Genomic DNA, 19,537 nt, shown 5'->3' with positions numbered 1-19,537 from the left:
GGTATACAGAGGTGACTTTGTCCGATGTTCGCTCGGATGACGCTGTACTCTCGAGTGTCGACGTTGGGCCGTAAGACCGGGAAACCAACATAACCTTTCCACTCACTCTCCAAGTGATGGTAGCGGTAACGCGTTTTTTACCCGCGAAATAAAAGATATAATGCCTTAGGCATGGACTCTACCTCTAATCTCGGATAAAAGTCAAAAATAAATCATGATAATTTTGATATACACCAAGGGAATTAATTATGAAATCGGTGTCAAAATCTGTTTTATGACAACAATAACGATTGGGAATTACAAATGAGTTTTTAAATTTCGTGTTAATTTTATTTGTAGATTCCCTGTTTCTATATCTTTTTTTAAGAATAAGTAAAAAAAACCTTTTTCATTCGCTGCTCGATCAAACCATTTTACATGCGATAAGTACTCGATACTACAAAAAAACTCACTTCTTTTTCATTCGATAACCAATAGTAATGCAAGAACTTAGTGGCTTATTCAAAAGAGTTTTTTGTCCTCGCCCTTTATTGAACACCATGACATCTTATTTATAAGTAAATATTTGTTCGAAGGCCTCGTTAAACCTTTTTTGGGATTCATTTCTTTTTTAACCTGTCAACTTGTTCAGACGATAGATTAAAGTCCTTAAGGCGATACCTCAAGGTCCATTTTCATACATTTAATATGACGAAATTTTAAAGGCAGAAATATCCATGATTATTAATTATTTTTACATTTTTCTTTCAACTGCGAGAACTAATCACTAACTAGACGTGAATTTAAATTCTTTACTTGCCAATACTTGTTTAGTTACCCAGATTAAAGCCGAAACAAAATGTATGAAAATGAACCTTGAGGTATCGCCTTAAATCATTTCGCTTTCACAATTATTTTAGAAAGTTAAATAATATAGTTAGTTATATTTGTATATTGGCTTATCGGTCTGAGCAATCCGATTATGATCTGTTAATGGGTACCATTCTCGCAACAAACATAATTTCTATGTTTATGGGCCGGCGCATATATGGCGGAGCGTAGCGTAGAGAATTTTACTGTCAAACTACTATGTGAAATAAATTGCATTACGTTGTTGTGTTAATTGATTTTGAATATTATTCTAATGAAGCCAATGCGAATAATAGATTGAAAGTAAATAATTATCTGCGCTGCGCTGCGTCATATATGCGCCAGCCCTAAGAAAGTAAAAATTCTGAAGCAAATATGATAAGAGATAAATTTGATTCAAAGAGTTCTGATAAAACACTATAAGTACTGTTTAATGTCGTTGATTCGCTTTTTGGGAATATCTATACATATTATAAATTAATATAAACGACTGCCTCGGTGGCGTAGTTGTATTGCATGTCCGTACAATAGCGCTCTGAAGTCCTGGGTTCGAATCCCGGGTCGGGCAAAGTGATATTTGGGTTTTTCTGATCAGTATCAGCCCGGAGTCTGGAATTTGTGCCCGATATGGCGATAGGCTCGCCCCCTATCACATCATGGGACGGAACACACTTGGCGAAAAGTGGGTGCCCTAGTTGCGCCTCTACCTACCCCTTCGGGGATAAAATGCGTGATGTTATGTTTATGTATGTATGTATTATAAAACAAAATACCCTTTTCCGTCTGTCAGTACCTATGTATATTGAACGGATTTTTATGAAATTTGGTATGGATAGTTTAAGATCTAGGAAAGGTAAAGGCTACTTTCTATCCCGGGAAATTATATAGCGTGACTTTTATCCCGCAATTTTTTATTTAAAACTCCTTCACGCGGACGAAGACACGAGCAAAAGCTAGTTTGATTATAATAAAGATTTCGACAAAAATAAAAAGGCAGATCATCGGCAAAGATAAAGATGGCACGAATTATAATTAATCGTTTTTTGAGTGTTTAATAATCCTGCAAATATTGGTGTAATTTATCTTTTTTTTTATTGCTTTGAATGACGAGACGAGCTTGCCGTTCGCCTGAAGCGATATGACCGCTCATAAACAGCAGAAACACCCTCCAACACCTTGAATTACAAAATATTATTTGGGTTTGTTTAATTGTGTTTTATTGAAAACACAGTATTCCCTGAGCATCGAATCCAAGACTAGGTAAATCCATAAAAACAACCACCCACTAGACAAAAGGTCATACGATAAAGACAGTAAATAGCGCGCGACACGATATCCTCAATTAAAACTTATCAATCATGATCAATAAATAAAAGTCAATATACAAAACTTTAACAGATGTTATCATTGACATATAAACCTAATCTCTTAATAATCTAATCAACAATGAAACGAGCAAACCACTCTGAGGTTGCATAGGAACCAGTGGCGAAAGGTGGACTTTTCCGAAAGGTGTCCAACACATCATATACTATATGCATGAATGCTGTCTTCAAACCGGTCTAATGATAATTAGATTCTACATAAAGGAAAGCCGATAAAAATCGGCTTATATGGAGTCATAGACCCTTCGCCACTGGTAGTAATAGCAGCAAGACCATCAATTCCGACAAAATACCTTGTAGCATTTAACAGTGATATGTGTTAGGTAGTAGATGTTAAGTCTTATAATGCCGTGTATTTTTTAATGGGGATGGTGGGATGAAGCGAAATGAGGTCTTGAATATCCTTGTTAGTTTATTCAAAAATTGTCTACCTAAATAAATTGTCTTGAATCAAGAGATGCAAAACAAGAATTATATTGACAAGGAATAAACATTTTCTGTTTAATATAATTTCTTGAATCAAAAGATTCAGAAAATACTAATGATAATAGCTTTAGGAATAAGCAATTGCATTGAAATCACAAAGACACAACAATGTTATCTGTCTATATTGATTGTTTTAAGGAAAATCATAATTTGAATTAGCTTATCGCTTTTTGTTGATTTATCATTTTAATTGATGTTTAATGCGTCGATAGACAATGATAATTGCTTATCCGGCAATGGTCCGTATTTGTTTGCATAAGTATAAATATTGGTAGATATCTCTTATCGCTTGCTAATAGTACGAATACGAAAAATTATTTGGATGTTTGTTAGAAGTAAACCCAAAAACCGCTGAACGGTTTTCGATGAAATTTGGCACAGAGATAGACCGTGTCTTGAATTAACATATAGGCTACTTCATATCCAAGTAATTTGGTCCCATCGGATTTTTTTTAAATCGGATTGTTGAAATAGATGGCGCTATGGATCGCTTCTGGGATTTACCATCGATATATATGTACTACGTACTAGATCTGGCGTTCCGTACACTCATTGTGTTCGAGTCAACTGTACTGCAATCCATACACCTGACTTTAGTATGATTTCAACATTGACAACGTGTGGTTATGTACGGAATAGTACTCATAATATAAGAACTTGAGTGTAAGTGTAAACCTGAATATGAATAAAAAATATTAGTCAAATAAGTAAAATTATTTGTTGTTCATGTGAATAAATAGGTTATAACAGGGACGTTTTCGTTGCCATTTTAGTTCAGATTTTGAACACATAGTTTATATGGACGTTCGTGTCTATACAATATACGTCAATGGGATTTAAGAGCTTTTATGGCAAGGCCGATCATGCGGTCTAAGTCGCAATCAACACCTAGTGACGTAATAAAAACATTTCATTATCATTTACGCAAGTAGATCACAATATTCCATAAACTCTAACCTGTTCAACCTTGACCGCACAGTCGTGCGAACTTTGTCAGAAGCGGACATTTTAAGGTATCATTCAGAACGCGACGTTACAACAACTCATAGAGAAACGCAGCAATAGACTTTTACGTGAGTGAATCCGCAATTCGCCTTATTTATTTATTTATAAATTTAAAAGTTTACAGCACTTGGCCAAAACACTTACATCGAACAATTAATAATCTAACTCTAAATTATTCTATATTATTATTCTATAGACAATCCTTTTTACTTTGCGGTAACAATGAGTTGAGATGTAAACGTATGACAATTAAATTTAAATTGCAAGTGTATTGTTACATCGAATCAAATTTCAATTCCGAGCAAATTTTGTCTGTTTTCCAGATCAAACAACTCGCTCATTAATCAAGCAAAACTGTAATGAGATACTATTTTTACAGTACTTATTTTACAGCATTCCCTGGCAATGAAACGATTATATCAAATACGTCAAATTCTTAATACCCAGCGTAAAAGTTGTGACAGCAGTTTTCAGAAGCGCTCCTTTACGTCGTGCCACAGGGCGTAGGATTAGCAACGCTGTGCCGGCACCGGGCCGGATCAACCCGTGACTTATCTAATGATAGTATTGTCACGACAATCTGGACATAGTTATAGCAGGTGGGATAGGGTTCAGATAAAATTTACATTTGGGTAAAATTGGAGGTCAGGTTTGGATTTTGTAAATTATTCCATACGTAACTAGCTTTTGTTCGCAGCTTCGCATGCGTGAAAGATTTTTAAAGGATAAAGGACCTGCTATATATTTTCCCGGGATAGAAAGTAGCTTATATTCTTCTCATGGTCTCAAACTATTTCCATGCCAAATATCATCGAAATGCGTTGGGTAGTTTTTGAGTTTATCTTTCTGACAGGCTTTATATAATAGTGTAGATATAAATAGAAGTATAGTTATTACGTAAGAAACGAGGCGGAAATCGATATTTTTATTTTTTTAAAAATGATACATATTATGTACATTGTAGATGAATTACAGAGTATAATTATAATACTAATAGAATACTTTTAACTTTTCCAGCCGGCAGTCCCGCGCGCCTCGCAGTGTCTACTCCTACAGGAGTGCGGTGGCGCCATCTGTGGCATCGACCCACCGTTCTAAGGTCTCCAGGAAGGTATGAATTTATATCTACTTAATATCTTAAGCTTTGTTTTTGGGATGATTAAAACTGGTTACCAAAGTTCGAAAAAAGTATCGCTTGGTCTAGTTTTCTCACCAAACTAGTGTATAAAGACGTAAATGTAACAGATGTATTAGGATTTTTGCATCGAAGCTATTCTACTTACTACTATGAGAACACACATCACGTCGAAGGGGTAGGCAGAGATGCAACCATGGCACCCATTTTTCTCCTGTGTGTTCCGTGCCATGATATAGGGGTCGAGCCTATCGCCCTACAGAACTCCAATGCTAGACTCCGGTCTGATACTAAGTAGAAAAAAAATCCCCGAGTATCAAACCCGAGACCTCGGCACTGCAGTAGTACGCCACCGAGGCAATATTATGAGAAATATATTTACGTATAAAATTGTTTTTTTTTATTTTTAAACCCTTTGATAGTGTTGCTACTATTCATGGCATGCCTTGCAGCGTCAGGCGACCTAGTAACTCGTCTTTCAATCCAAATTAAATCGAATTAAAAACAACGTACAATTTAAGTTTTATTCAATTCGCAGGCCGGAGTGAAGGTGGACGCCATGGCGGCCCCAAATCCGTTCTGCCCCAACGTAAAGGGCATGTGCTGTCTGATGCTGCTGCTGAACCTGGGCCTCATCCTCGTGACCCTCGGCTTCGTCATAGTGCTGCAGTTCTTCGAACCGCTGTTTGTTTGGTGGGTAGTTTTTGTATCAGAAAAAGGGTTGTAGTGGGTTTCAATCCACGCTCGGGTTATTTGGGATGCTTTTATATTTGTGTTATGAGAAGAGAATGAAATCATAAGCTTAATTTGTTAATGGAAACGAACATACATTTTATATAATCTATAAGTCCATCTAGATGCGTATAGTTCAGATAAATCATTTTCCTGCGACTTTCTTTTACTTTAAGGTTATAGCTTAAGGTCCATTTTTCATACATTTTGTTTCACCTTTAATCTGGGTAACTAAACAAGTAATTTAATACGACGAAATTTTAAAGGCCGAAATATCCATGCATATTAATTATTTTTACGTTTTTCTTTCAACTGCGAGAACTAATCACTAACTAGACGTCAATTTAAATTCTTTACTTGTCAATACTTGTTTAGTTACCCAGATTAAAGGTGAAACAAAATGTATGAAAAATGGACCTTAAGCTTATAACCTTAAAGGTTCTTTTCGAATAAAATGAAATCATAAAACCTCCTTTCCCATTTCTCACATTCGAATTTCGAACACTTATACTGGCCATCTAGGTAATCTCTTTTTAAAACTTTTGACAAATAATGTACCGCGATTGCCATAAAAAATACTTTTGACAACGTCTTTACAATAAAGGAAAATTACTTTCACACGTAAACGTGTTGCCCATAATTTGATGTTAATTTACAACAATCGCCTACTGTCGTCCGCGTACATTAAAAATCACTTTACATTTTAAAATAACGGCACACGTCATTTGGAATGACATTTGTGTGAACTTAGTTTCTGAATGGTTGTTCGAAATTCAAAAATGTCCCCATAGAATTATTGACTGTCGAACTTATAGTGTGATGTTTTTTTTTTTCTTTTTGGCTTCACAATTTAGGTGTTTTACCTAATGCAAAGTTATGTAGCCTTGAATCCTTCTATTTCTTCTAATGGCCTCACCTTATCAATATGACATCTAAATACAAATTTATTAATCCAAAAATATCTTATTTATTTAAATAATAATAAAAAATACTGAATAATGAATACGACGAAAATATGAGATTTATGCGAAAGTATAATAAAAAATATTTGCATAATATCTTTCAATGCTAAATTTAGTATACAACGATGACTATTTTGACACATAAGGATTTTATATAGCTGCAATATGATAGCCCACGATAAAAAACATCGTAGACGACTCCTGTACCCAGCCAACCTTTAAAACAAATTATTTTTATTTCTACACTTTTAATTATTTATTTTTTTTATTCCAGGATCCTGGGTATCGTCTTCCTGATATTCGGTTTCATCACACTCGTGGGCAGCCTCATATACTGCGTGGTATTGTGCAGAGAAAATCCATATCCTCACTACCCTGATGATTTCTACTGGACCCACCACTGGTCCAAAACCATTGGGCCTTCCGAGATCCACTACAGTTCTAGTGATAAGCAATATAGACAAAACGGGCATAGATACAGTAACGGGAAATACTCTGACAGAGAGAGCGCGAAAGGATATTCTGACAGAGAAAGCAAGCTCAGCAGATATTGAGGTTATGTCATATTTAAATTTGGAATCTCTCGAAGTCTATTGTCTTTGACAATTTCGGTGGGCTGGTTTCGTGGCAATGATGTTAACTGGCCAGCAACATTACAGCATATAAGTGACTAATTATTCGTATTTTAAATAAAAAAAACTGAAGGGCCGGAAAGTGTTTGCCCTTGTCAATAAAAATCAGTCATCTTGATACGGACCAAACAATTTTGATCTTTGAATAATCGTTTCATGAATAATAGTTCAAATGAAATGAGTTCTGTGAACTAATAATTTACACTTTTTATAAAATATTATGTTTTGTTTGTAAAATAAAATATTTAATGTTGCTATTTAAATTGTCACTTAAAAGAATATTTAGAACGCTTTACTAATAAAAATAGAGAATTATATGTTATATAAGAATAAATGGAAATAATTCCAATATATTATTGTACTTATTAAAAATAGTAACAATTACTTACTTGTTTACGTATTTTTAAATAATTACGTATAATTTAAATGTAAATAACAATTTGTTAGTATGAACACTCTGATATAAATGCCATATTAATTTTTATCTTTAAATTCTAAGAGTGTTTTATTTAAAATGAAAAAGTAAGGTAAATTTTATTTATAATGTGAAATAAACTTTTATACTGCCAGCTCGATAATATAAGGTCCAAATTATATTTTTTTCAAAAAGAATTATATCTCTGACCAAGTTTTTATAAAAACATATTTTTGTAAATCAAAATAATGTGACACAATTTGATACTTTACAAAAACTTATTATGTACAGTAAAACAAATCGAAAATATGATTAAAATATAAAGATCTGCGAGCTGTGAATTGTAAAATTAGTTTATTGATTCAAATTTACCCAACCGCATGAAAAAGAGGGTAATATTAAAATGGTGTAATCAGTGAGTTTTAAACATGTAAAAAATTAATACTTGTTTGTAAGTAATTAAAGAAATATACAGATTTTGTTTTTTTTTTTTTAATTATTTCTCTTTTATCTTGTGTCTAGACAGCGTAGAAGTTCACGTACCTTGAAAATGAGTAACTGTAGTCACTGGTGGTAGAAAAAAGGCGTTCCTTTTTTTTACCCCTACTTGGGGGTGATAACGGTTATTTGGTTTCACCGGTCTGACGACCCAATGTAACTCGGGAGTTTAGCATGATCCGAGCGAACATTGGACCGAGTCCCTAATGTATACCCTACACCGGCATACCAACCAAAATCCGCGGTGACTTTCTTCAGCGCATAGGGGACGACCCCGGGTATCTTGTACTAAGACAGCTTCTTGGAACCGTCCCTGCGCGATACCGCTTTGCCACACCTCTTTTATTGAGGGTCCAAGGTACCTACACACGTTAAAACAAGCCTTTTGCATCTGCAACATCGGGAGACCGACTACCTGCATTGTCGTCCACCTCAGAGTCGGTAAAGTCGATGAACGACAATCCCTATATGTGCATATTTGACACATAAAGTATGTACTTTATGTTGTATGTACAGCACACACAGAACTACCACGGTGGCGTGGTTGTTAATGCGTACGCGGCAAGAATACGACTTCAAATTACGGGTCGGACCAAAATAATTATGACTAGGTTTTCCCATCTTAAAAATTACTCAGTCGCAGCTCGGAGTCAGGAAGTTAGCGGTGTGATAATCTCGTGCGTCGGAAAGCACGTAAAGCTGTTGGTCCTGCACCTCATCTCTCTCCGGTCATGTCGGATTGCCGTCTCACCGTTCTATGAGAGTGAAGCAACAGAGAGTGCACCTGTGTATTGCGCAAACACTTGTGCACTATAATCTCCTGCGAACCTGGCTGAAGTCCGTTGAGTTTGGCTGCCATGACCGAAATTCGGCTGGAAAGGATTCATTCATTTGTTTATTTTCGATGGCTTCTACGTAAACTACCGTATCTGAAAAAATACCTATTTTCAGTTTTTCAGCATTTCGTTATCTAGTAAAATTTTTCGACCAAGCCCATTAAAACAATATTTCATTATTTTTTTTATTCAGATACAATAATTATTTAGAAGCCATCATTGACGTATATTCTATAGACACGAACGTCCATATAAACTATTTGTTTAAAATCTGAACTAAAATGGCAACCAAAACATCACTGTTATAACCTATTTATTCACTTGAACGACAAATAATTTTACTTATTTGGCTAATATTTTTATTAATCCAGGATTACACTTAGACTCGAGTTCTTATATCATGTGCGCCACTACGTACACAACCACAAGCTGCCAATGTTGACCAAACTAAAATCAGTTCGAATAGATTGCAGTTCAATTCAGTTGAACACAGTGAATGTTCGGAACGCCAAATCTAGTACGTAGTACATATAATATCGATGGGAGCTATCGATTTGTGTCTTTCTTACAATGTGATCCACTGTGAACACAGAGGCAGATGAACGTAGGTTACGAGCTGAGTTACGCTTATTTAATACATCTGTATGTTTGTTGTATCCGTGACCAATAAAATATTTTTTCTTTCTTTCCTTTCTTTCTTTCTTTTCTTTCTTTCTTAGTGTTGAATGTGATATCTGTTCAGCTCGCCATGATACTCGTCATGAGCCAATGCCGTCGAAATGAAATTTGTTAAAAAAATCGCTTACGTTCAGTGTTAGGGAGATGTCGTCACAGTTCGTTGTGATGAGATGGGTTTCATGAATCGTGACTCAATAAATACTAACACGAAGATCTATCCCTCGCGTGACGCGCAAGTTGTACATAGATCATAGGCCCTTCTTTAATAATGTGTAGATTTAGAGCTAACAACTTAGCGGTCAACTAGAGATATCAGTTTACGTAAAGTAGTTATTTCTTACCAAAAAATAAGATGTAGGGAGGAGGTTAAAACATTATAAATGTGCAGTCAGAATACTTGTTTATGTATAAGACACGTAGACAAATACGTATGGTGATCACACTTCGAATTCTCGTTAATCAAAGAATACTAAATGTGCGTAAAGGCGATCGGATGAATGACAATAAGTCGTAGTAAATACTAACTAGTTGTGTAGGGTTCTGTTACCTTGGACCATTGATTCTAAAGTAGGTTGCGGGAAAGTTGACTGGAGTGTTGGCGTGACGATAAATTGAGGTTCATAACTCGTAAGCGGGGGTCCACCAAAACTTGTGGTGGTGGTGTAGTGGTTTGATAGTAAAAAAACTAAAATGGTGGCTTGACTTCACCTATCAATGTAGGTAGATAATATTGATAGGGGTCGTAAGGTGTGATAATATAAATGTGATGAAATACGGTGACCCCAACATAACTGCCCCCCCCCCTTTTTGGTTCGGATGGACGCTACGTTGTCTGAACGCAGCATTATTGTATTATAACTTAGTCTCCTCCATTTGTGACTTACGACAGCGTTAACTCAACTAATATACTGGGAATACTAACACTTTATACAAGAACATAGCTCGATATGACGTAGATATCACGTCATCGTCTATTTCTGCCACTAATCAACTTCTAGTTAGGACACTAAGACAGTGAAATGGGTATTATGAAAAATGTTACGCAGTACTTTGTATTAATAATTCAAAGTTCCGGTAGTCGTGCTGCATTAGTGTCGTTTACAAACTCCTTTGTAAGTATGTATCAGAAACCCAAGTCCAGAAGTGCCATGATAGTGACGTCACTAGCACGGATGGCATTTATCATCCCATGATCATCACAAACTGAATTTACACAGCATCATTTCCATTATCAGGGGTAGGCAGAGGTGTAACTACATTCCGACAGTTAAGTCCCATGTCATAGGGAAGTCTATTGCCACTTAACGGGCACAGTTTAAAACTCCAGGTTGATACTGGGCAGAAAACCCCAATATCACCTTGCCCGACCCGGGATGGACTCATAATTAAAATGAATTTATAATAAATCTCCTTTTATTCGCAAAAATAATTTCTGTAGTAAAAATCCTTAATTTCTTGGATTGCCACCCGTGACAGGTGTCCCATCGAGTGTCATAAGAAGCAGATCGTTCCGGAACGAAAAAGTCGACAGAAAAATAATAAACATATTTTCACACAATATTCTTTTATTAAAGCTCAAACGTACTCCTATAAACAAGTGTACAAAATAACATAATATTTAAATTAAACAACAAAGGTCATTAGACCGGAGTATCCTAACTCAGATTATACAAAAGTATAGCAACATTATAACTAATCGCTGTAACAACTGACGTTAGCAAAAATGTATTCAATGGAATGTCCATTGTGACATTGGTCAAAAAGAATTCACCGAAATACCATTCAACTACATAGAATGATAAAGTTCGTCGACGCATTCAGAAATACCTTTTACCTCTTTCTGATTCTTGTGAACTAGGTACATGTTATAATTATTTTGTACATTAATTACCTACCATGACATTCAATTATTAACAGGCCTACGCCCTAACACATTTGTACAAACCATATATTCGAAATAATCTTAGTACAATATTCTAATAGGTATTTCTATTAATAACAAATATGACGAATCAATTAACACAATACAAAAACTCTTAATGTAAGTAAATAATCAAATTCCATTATTAGGTATATCAAACATAATATACAAATATATTTTAGTTCCATAGCATTTGAAGTGTGGCGCAAATAGGATTATCACGTTGCTGTTACAGACGGAAAACCCATGTTTATCTTTTTTATGAAGTCCCATTATTAATTTATGTAATTGTATACATTTAGCGATCCGATTGCATATCAATATTTTTATGGCTGGGTTATACCTTTTATTAGATAGTCGCGAATCGTAACCCTTATCTTGTTTACCTTATTTCCGCATTTACAACTTTACGATCGCTTACAATTTGCGCTTTGTAACTATTTGCTATAAATCAGATCTATTTGGAAATGGAAACTGCGGTGCTCCCAAAAGTTATTCATTCAACTATCTCCACATACATAATTGAAATAAACTTTAAAAAAATAATCTAGTTTTTGTAAGTAATTAATGATTTCTTATGTTTACGCGAATTTTGGACATAGAAAATCGCTATTTTTTATGTCATTACTTGTCCCCTCGGGAGAAAATAATATAAAAAACTGCAATCAAATCCTAAAAATAGTAATATTTCGAAATGTAATTAACATTAAAAACTTGTAATTATAATGTAATATTTTGTTTCATTAAAAACTGTAATATGTTACCAAAATAGATCTGTTTCGCAAATATTGTCGTCACAATAAATAACAAATCGAAAATCGTCCTTACATACAATCTTTAAACATTTGTATCTAGTTTTCACACTAATCAAAATAGATATCCATCTATATGTATTTTGTATATTTTTTTCTGAAATCACTATTAACCGATAAACGATTTGTATCTTACAACTTAAATGATTTTTGCTTTATATTTAACAGGGAAACATTTATTCATATTTACCTCTTTTAAGTAATTAAACTACTCAGTTTCATAACAATAATCTGTCTTCTATATTGGCGAAATATATAACAGCTATGTTAGATATATCAACTTATGATTCTCACATACCAATAAAATATTATATTACTTCTCTAACTTCATAAATTTCATGTGGATTCCATCGGCGGCGGCGGTGAAGGTAGACCGAGTATCCAGTTTGGCAACTTCGGCCTGTTTCTGATACACTTCATATTCGCTCAAGATCATCGAAATTACAACTTTGACGTGCAACTGGCCAACTCTCATACCTGCGTTAAAATATTTGAATTTAGAAATAAATAAATATTTAAATTTCAAATTATTCTACTTTCAAAGTTACGAAAATATAGTGTTTGGAAAGCAATAATATTTTTTTTTAAATTCAAAACTTACCAACACATTTCCTTGGTCCAAGACCGAACGGTACGTACGCCTCCGATACAACTCTGTCGTCTGTGAACCGTTCAGGATCGTACACCTCGGGCTGGTCGAAGTGATCGTGGTCTCCGTGCAAGCCGTACAGAGAAATGTAAATAGGGGTTCCCTTCTCAATAACGACATCCGTGTTAGGAATCTGAAATATAGATTATTGAATTAGATGTCTATCTACGTCACGCAAGAAAGCAATTACATTTAATCAAAAATAAATCAGATTATATAAAGAGATAAAGGTGAAATTACTTTGTAATCTCTGTGTGTGTATCGGTCGATGGTAGAGACTGGTGGATGAAGCCTGACTCCCTCGGCGATGCACTGGTCCAAGTACTTCATGTCGTTGAAGGCCTCGAGGGTCCATCCATATTTGTCGATAGCCCTTTTGATGTCTGCTCTGGCGCGGTCCTGATATGCCTTATTCTTCGCCAATTCCATAAGAGTAAAAGCGGATACAGTAGAACTTGATTCGAACCCGGAGAAGAATGTTCCAGATTGGTAGAAAAGATTGTCACCCTCGAATCCTATAATAAATAAACGTAAACGTAAACTGGACACGTTTGTGATTTGATATTGACAAATGGACCACGACTTCTGAGTAAAGAATTTGGATCATAACCCACCCCGCTGACCGAATTGTGGCGGATTACGAAACCTTCCTCTATTATACTATCAGAGAGGCTGATTTGAAACTGAATAGGTAGTACATTAGATATTTCCTGCGATTCTGCACAAATCCTTGTTAAGAATAATTCATTTCGGTATTGCTCCAAGATCGAAAAATATTAACAACTTCCACATTACAATATGAAGCAAGAAGAACTTACTGTAAAGAGAATCCTGTTCTCCATTCTTCAATGAAATAATCGAATCAATGTAATCTCCCCTCTTCTTCCCGTCCTTTTCACGGGATTCAACGGCTTTCCAGAATATTTCGCGCACGAACGATGAGTCGAAGAGTATGGGGGAGCCGATCATGTCCACCAACTCAGGCATAAAGAAGACCGTGACCAGCGCCACCATCCGTTTGAAGGAATGGAAGAAGTTCATCACTAAAACAAATGACATAAATGGGCAAAGGTTCTATTATTTTAAAGAAAAGTCATAGAATTCTATGATGCATTTAGCTTATTGAGCATTCTATCTTGATGTAACCTTCAGATATGTTTTGGAATCTTAAGACCCAAACTTGAAACAAGGCGAATCAATACAAAGATTAATTTCGCTGCTTAAGTAGCCTACGCGATTAAACACATAGCAATAATTTCTTTAATATCAATAATATTTTACTTACGACATTTGCTGTAGTCAGAATCAGGATAGGTAAAGGAATCGGTCTTAGTTCCAAGCGCGACATTGGCAATCAGATCAGCAGTGTACTTGTAATTCACGTCTTGAGCATCAATAACTTTAGACTCATTATTGGTTGCAACCTTTTCCTTCAGATAACCCATCATAGGTTCGCCAGTTTCCATCATCAGAGGAAGCATTTGCCTTAGCTTAGCGCGAGTGCTGAGGGTTGGGCTGATCTTCTTCCTCAAATATCTCCATGCTGGGTTTTTAAGTCCAAACAAGTTTTGCATTCCAATACTGTCTTTCTGTTGAGGTCCAGCGAAATGGCGGTTGGAGAAGTTATCAAAATCACGTGTCAATATCTGTTTGATCAGTTCCGGGTCTTTTAATAGCAGACAAGGCTTATGGAAGATGTAAAAGCCAACATACGGCGCATTCGCTGGTGCCCTACGATATATTTCTCCCAAATGGTATCCAGGTGCAGTGCGGAACAATATTCCATCTTTGAAATCTCCGAATAACAAATTTTGATCTTTTAATTGTGGAACGCCTCGTCTTTTCCAGTAATTCAGTTTGTAGCAGCAGTATAGATAGATTAGTAAGCATACTACCGGCAGTCCGAAATAAATAATACCATTTTGAGACAATGCGTTAGTTAGGATTTCCATGGTGATAAATTATTCAAGTGCCTCTCTTTCTGTAAAAGAAATGTTTAACTTTAAGTATACAATTTATTATGCTCCATAAGTACTTATACAGGCATTGTTAATATCGAAGGTACCTTCTCCCACTCAACCATTTGTAATAAATTATGTCAAACCAAATATATTTCGATATAAATATTACGAGCTTATAAGAAATTACTTTTCTTTTGTAATTTTACAATTTAAACGTAAAACAATCAGATTTGTTAAGCGTCCTAAATAACACATACACCTATTATCCCCGAAGGGGTAAACAGAGGCGCAACTGGTGCCTCCACTTTTCCCCGTGTGTATTCCCATGATGTGATAGAGGGCTAGCCTATTACCATATCGGGTATAAATTCCAGACTCCGGGCTAATACTGAATAGAACCCAATATCACTGCCCGACCCGGAGATTGAACCCGAGACCTGAGCAGTCGTGCCGTAATACAACTACACCACTGAGGCGCCATCCTAAATAATATTGTTAGAAAAAGTAATTAAAGACACGATTGGACATAAACAAATAATCTGTTATGTATACGTACACTAAATGACATAATACTTATTTAAAAAGACTAGCTTTTGCCCGCGGCTCCGCCCGCGTTACAAAGTTTTTCGGGCTAAAGTATTCCATTATAAAAGTCGCGCTATATATTTTCCCGGGAGCCTATGTTCTTCCCAGGGTTTCAAACTGTCTCCATACCAAATTTCATCTTAATACGTTGGGTAGTTTTTGAGTTTAACACGTTCAGGCAGACAGATGCAGCGAGGGACTTTGTTTTATAATATATATTTTTAGAACTTTTTAAGAGGAACAATCCCGTCATACATCATTGTTGCATAACTTTAACCGTTTACGCAGCGCACGCAACGGAAGCTCTCAAAACTAATAATTTTTCCCCGTTTTTGCAACATGTTTCATTACTGCTCCGCTCCTATTGGTCATAGCGTGATGATATATAGCCTATAGCACTCCGGGATCAAAGGGCTATCCAACACAAATTTATTTTTTCAGTTCAAACCGGTAGTTCCTGAGATTAGCCATTACTGCTCCGCTCCTATTGGGTATAGCGTGATGATATATAGCCTATAGCACTCCACAAACAAAGGGCTATCCAACGCAAAAATAATTTTTCAATTTGGACCAGTTGTTCCTGAGATTAGCCTCTACTGCTCCGCTCCTATTGGGTATAGCGTGATGACATATAGCCTATAGCACTCCACGAATAAAGGGCTATCCAACACAAAAATAATTTTTCAGTTTGGACCGGTAGTTCCTGAGATTAGCCATTACTGCTCCGCTCCTATTGGGTATAGCGTGATGATATATAGCCTATATCACTTCACGAATAAAGGGCTATCCAACGCAAAAATATTTTTTCAGTTTGGCCGGTAGTTCCTGAGATTAGCCATTACTGCTCTGCTCCTATTGGGTATAGCGTGATGATATATAGCCTATAGTACTCCACGAACAAAGGGCTATCCAACGCAAAAATAATTTTTCAGTTTGGACCGGTAGTTCCTGAGATTAGCCATTACTGCTCCGCTCCTATTGGGTATAGCGTGATGATATATACCTATACCACTCCACGAACAAAGGGCTATCCAACGCAAAAAGAATTTTTCAGTTTGGACCGGTAGTTCCTGAGATTAGCCATTACTGCTCCGCTCCTATTGGGTATAGCGTGATGATATATAGCCTATAGCACTCCACAAACAAAGGGCTATCCAACGCAAAAATAATTTTTCAGTTTTGACCGGTAGTTCCTGAGGTTGGCCATTACTGCTCCGCTCCTATTGGGTATAGCGTGATGATATATAGCCTATAGCACTCCACGAATAAAGGGCTATCCAACGCAAAAAGAATTTTTCAGTTTGGACCGGTAGTTCTGAGATTAGCCATTACTGCTCCGCTCCTATTGGGTATAGCGTGATGATATATAGCCTATAGCACTCCACGAACAAAGGGCTATCCAACGCAAAAAGAATTTTTCAGTTTGGACCGGTAGTTCCTGAGATTAGCGCGTTCAAACAAACAAACAAACAAACAAACAAACAAACAAACTCTTCAGCTTTATATAATAGTATAGATACCAAGAAGTATAATACAGTGTTTATCGTCGAATTTCTGTTAAAATATTATGATTTCACGTAGAACTAATTAGAAAAACATTGTGCAACTACAATAAATGTATAATTATCGATATCAGCTCCATAGCATGATATCTGTTTATCAAAAGATTAGTCATATAGGCAAATTAAAGATTACCAGAATTGGCTGAAAGATAAATGACGTCTGCCGTTTTCATTGAAAAATGAGTTATATAAAAACCCAAAGTTCTCTTATCAAATTCCTTTGGGGCCTTTTGAAACCTATTTCAAAACTACGGAATTATAGCAAAAAAATATTCTTATTGAATTTGATTTTAACACATCCATTTCTTTTTGTCAAAACGATTTTTTTTTCTGAAATAATTCCATGAAAACATCACTCTTAAAGCATTGATACAAAATTTACCCATATAATTAAACTAATAAATTTAATTCAAATTACAAAACAAAACAATGAATAGATGTAAGTTTAAAATGTAGGCTCATCATCCTTCTGTCGCTTAAACTCAAATATTTTTTAACGCGACCGGACTTTCACAACACTTTTTTCTAAAATATTATGAAAATAAAGTCCTGAGCATATATAGGCAAAAAGTAAGTATAGGTAAAATATTAGTAAGATTCTAGGAAGAATAATTTACCATCGGACATTCCAAAAGGAGCTATTACAGGAATGAGTATCTTATAATTAAATTATTATCCCTAATTTCTCATACGCTAAGATAAATAAGTATCTATAGGAAAAAAATGTATTATTATCGCATAATAATAAATTACACACATTTTATACTACATTCTAAGGTTTTACTAAGTCAACTAAACGTATTAAGGTAATCAATGTGTAGTTGGCCTTAAAGTTATGTGATAAATATCATATACCAAGGGTATTCCCAATCGAAAGGATTAAAAAAATATTTATATTTTTGCTGCTATTTAAATTAAGCAAAGCTTCATTTCGCTTTGATTTACACCGTGTTATTTGAAGTACAATTTCATTCAAAAACTTCTGTTCTGATTCCCTTTCGCTTTTGATTTGCGACACTGCGTATTTTAATGCAAAAAATGATAAATTTTAATTTTATGGGTAATTTCTTATTTCCAAAATTACAAATAACCATTTGAAAATATATTATTGAGTAATGTCGTACGAATTAAATCTTGGTTAAGTACATAAAATTACCAAAGGTTTTTAATTTTTTTTTTAAATTACATGCGATTGTAACACTAAATAGTTTTTGTCGCGTTGTGTTTTATTTAAAATAAGTTCCTAAATGTATCAAGCACTTTTCTCGATTTCTAATAGAGCGACTTCCATTTTACATTTAAATTTACTGATGCACTAGATTTATGTAATTATTTTTTAATGTAAAAACATTATTATCGCATAGTATCAAGTTTATGACCTAGAATATTTAATTTAAAATTATGAACTCAATATAAAAAAACGTTTCACTTTATTTACATTAAAATTTTACGGTGTTTATTTATTTTTTGTATTCTAATGACGTATAAATTCAATATTTCAGTATAATAAAAACTTTTAATCTATGGAATGTGAAATAAATTCTAAATTTAAAATATATTATTTTTAAACAATTCGAATTTAGAATTAATAAATCGATAATGTCTTACGTTTCGCAAGTCCGTCCACTTGTAACTTAACACAACAAGCATGGACACAAGACACTGTAATTTTTTCAGTAACGACACCGCTTTTATACAAGAGTGTGAATCATTTAAGCGAGGCGCGTGTGAAGTTCCATAAAGCCATAAATTGGAAAACATTTTTATTTATTGGGAAATCCTGTGAGGAAATAGATAAGAGTTTTTGGCTAGCAGCACGTGAACGGTTCGGACGTCATAATTTAATCCGGCAATTGTTTGTAAATACTATTTAATTAATTCAAGTCGTCACCTGTGTTCTATTTTGTGCATTAATTATTATAATACAATAATATAACATAGTTTAATAAAAATACAGATATATATATGTGTCACCACTAAGTCGACCGCGGTTAATTTTCTCTTGGATTTAAACAGTTTGGGATTATAATAATTAATATGGCAAGTACTGTTTTTATTATAACAACAAACACTACATTATATTCATTACTTTCGTCACTATAAGTGAACTAGGAATAGACGAAGAAGCTTCGGTCTTTTTTTGACAAAAGTGAAAATATAATTGATGATTAGCAAAATACTCGCGCTAGACAAATCAACTAAATATAGAAATATAAAATTCTGTGTCTTTGTGACTACAATATCCTTTCTTTTTTGCGGCTCTCTCGTCGCTGTATTACCCGAGTGTTCTGTCCTCTCTTTCTCAACTTTTAGCTGTCCCAAGCCTTGGATCATGCAGACTTGTAAAGCAGCAGCTCAGCAAAATCAAGCTGAGGACGCTTCTTACGGCGCTCCCCGCAAAAAACGACACGATAACCGTATTGTAGAAGCTGTC

General features: G+C 35.0%; 2 protein-coding genes across 6 annotated transcripts in view; one reads left to right on the top strand and one right to left on the bottom strand.

Moving 5' to 3' along the window:
• Window positions 1-8,078, top strand: part of LOC115453665 — a 157,861-nt gene extending 149,783 nt beyond the window's left edge. For all 5 annotated transcript variants that reach the window (XM_037438742.1, XM_037438737.1, XM_037438741.1 and 2 more), the window contains 3 exons: window positions 4,743-4,836; window positions 5,399-5,553; window positions 6,829-8,078. In XM_037438742.1, the coding sequence (XP_037294639.1) occupies window positions 4,743-4,836; window positions 5,399-5,553; window positions 6,829-7,108 (529 nt within the window). In that variant the 3' untranslated portion in view covers window positions 7,109-8,078. The remainder of the gene's footprint in view (window positions 1-4,742; window positions 4,837-5,398; window positions 5,554-6,828) is intronic.
• A 3,082-nt stretch (window positions 8,079-11,160) lies between these two features.
• On the bottom strand, window positions 11,161-18,847 carry LOC115454389 (cytochrome P450 6k1). Its single transcript, XM_037438926.1, has 6 exons — window positions 18,712-18,847; window positions 14,281-14,976; window positions 13,814-14,038; window positions 13,236-13,510; window positions 12,948-13,128; window positions 11,161-12,823 (listed from the first exon to the last, which is right to left on the bottom strand). The coding sequence occupies exons 2-6, from the start codon at window positions 14,945-14,947 to the stop codon at window positions 12,660-12,662; spliced, it is 1,512 nt and encodes a 503-aa protein (XP_037294823.1). The 5' UTR covers window positions 14,948-14,976; window positions 18,712-18,847; the 3' UTR covers window positions 11,161-12,659.
• Window positions 18,848-19,537: the final 690 nt, after the last annotated feature.

The sequence above is a fragment of the Manduca sexta genome, chromosome 15 (genome assembly GCF_014839805.1).
Source record: "Manduca sexta isolate Smith_Timp_Sample1 chromosome 15, JHU_Msex_v1.0, whole genome shotgun sequence".
Lineage (NCBI taxonomy): Eukaryota > Metazoa > Arthropoda > Insecta > Lepidoptera > Sphingidae > Manduca > Manduca sexta.
This window is presented reverse-complemented; position numbering and strand designations above follow the sequence as displayed.

Excerpts from the sequence above, each read along its gene's own strand:
- LOC115454389 (XM_037438926.1), bottom strand. The coding sequence starts at position 14,947 with ATGGAAATCCTAACTAACGCATTGTCTCAAAATGGTATTATTTATTTC. Across the intron at positions 14,039-14,280 it reads TTCTGACTACAGCAAATGTC|TGATGAACTTCTTCCATTCC; the intron begins GTAAGTAAAATA and ends CATTTGTTTTAG. Across the intron at positions 13,129-13,235 it reads ACACACACAGAGATTACAAA|ATTCCTAACACGGATGTCGT; the intron begins GTAATTTCACCT and ends TCTATATTTCAG.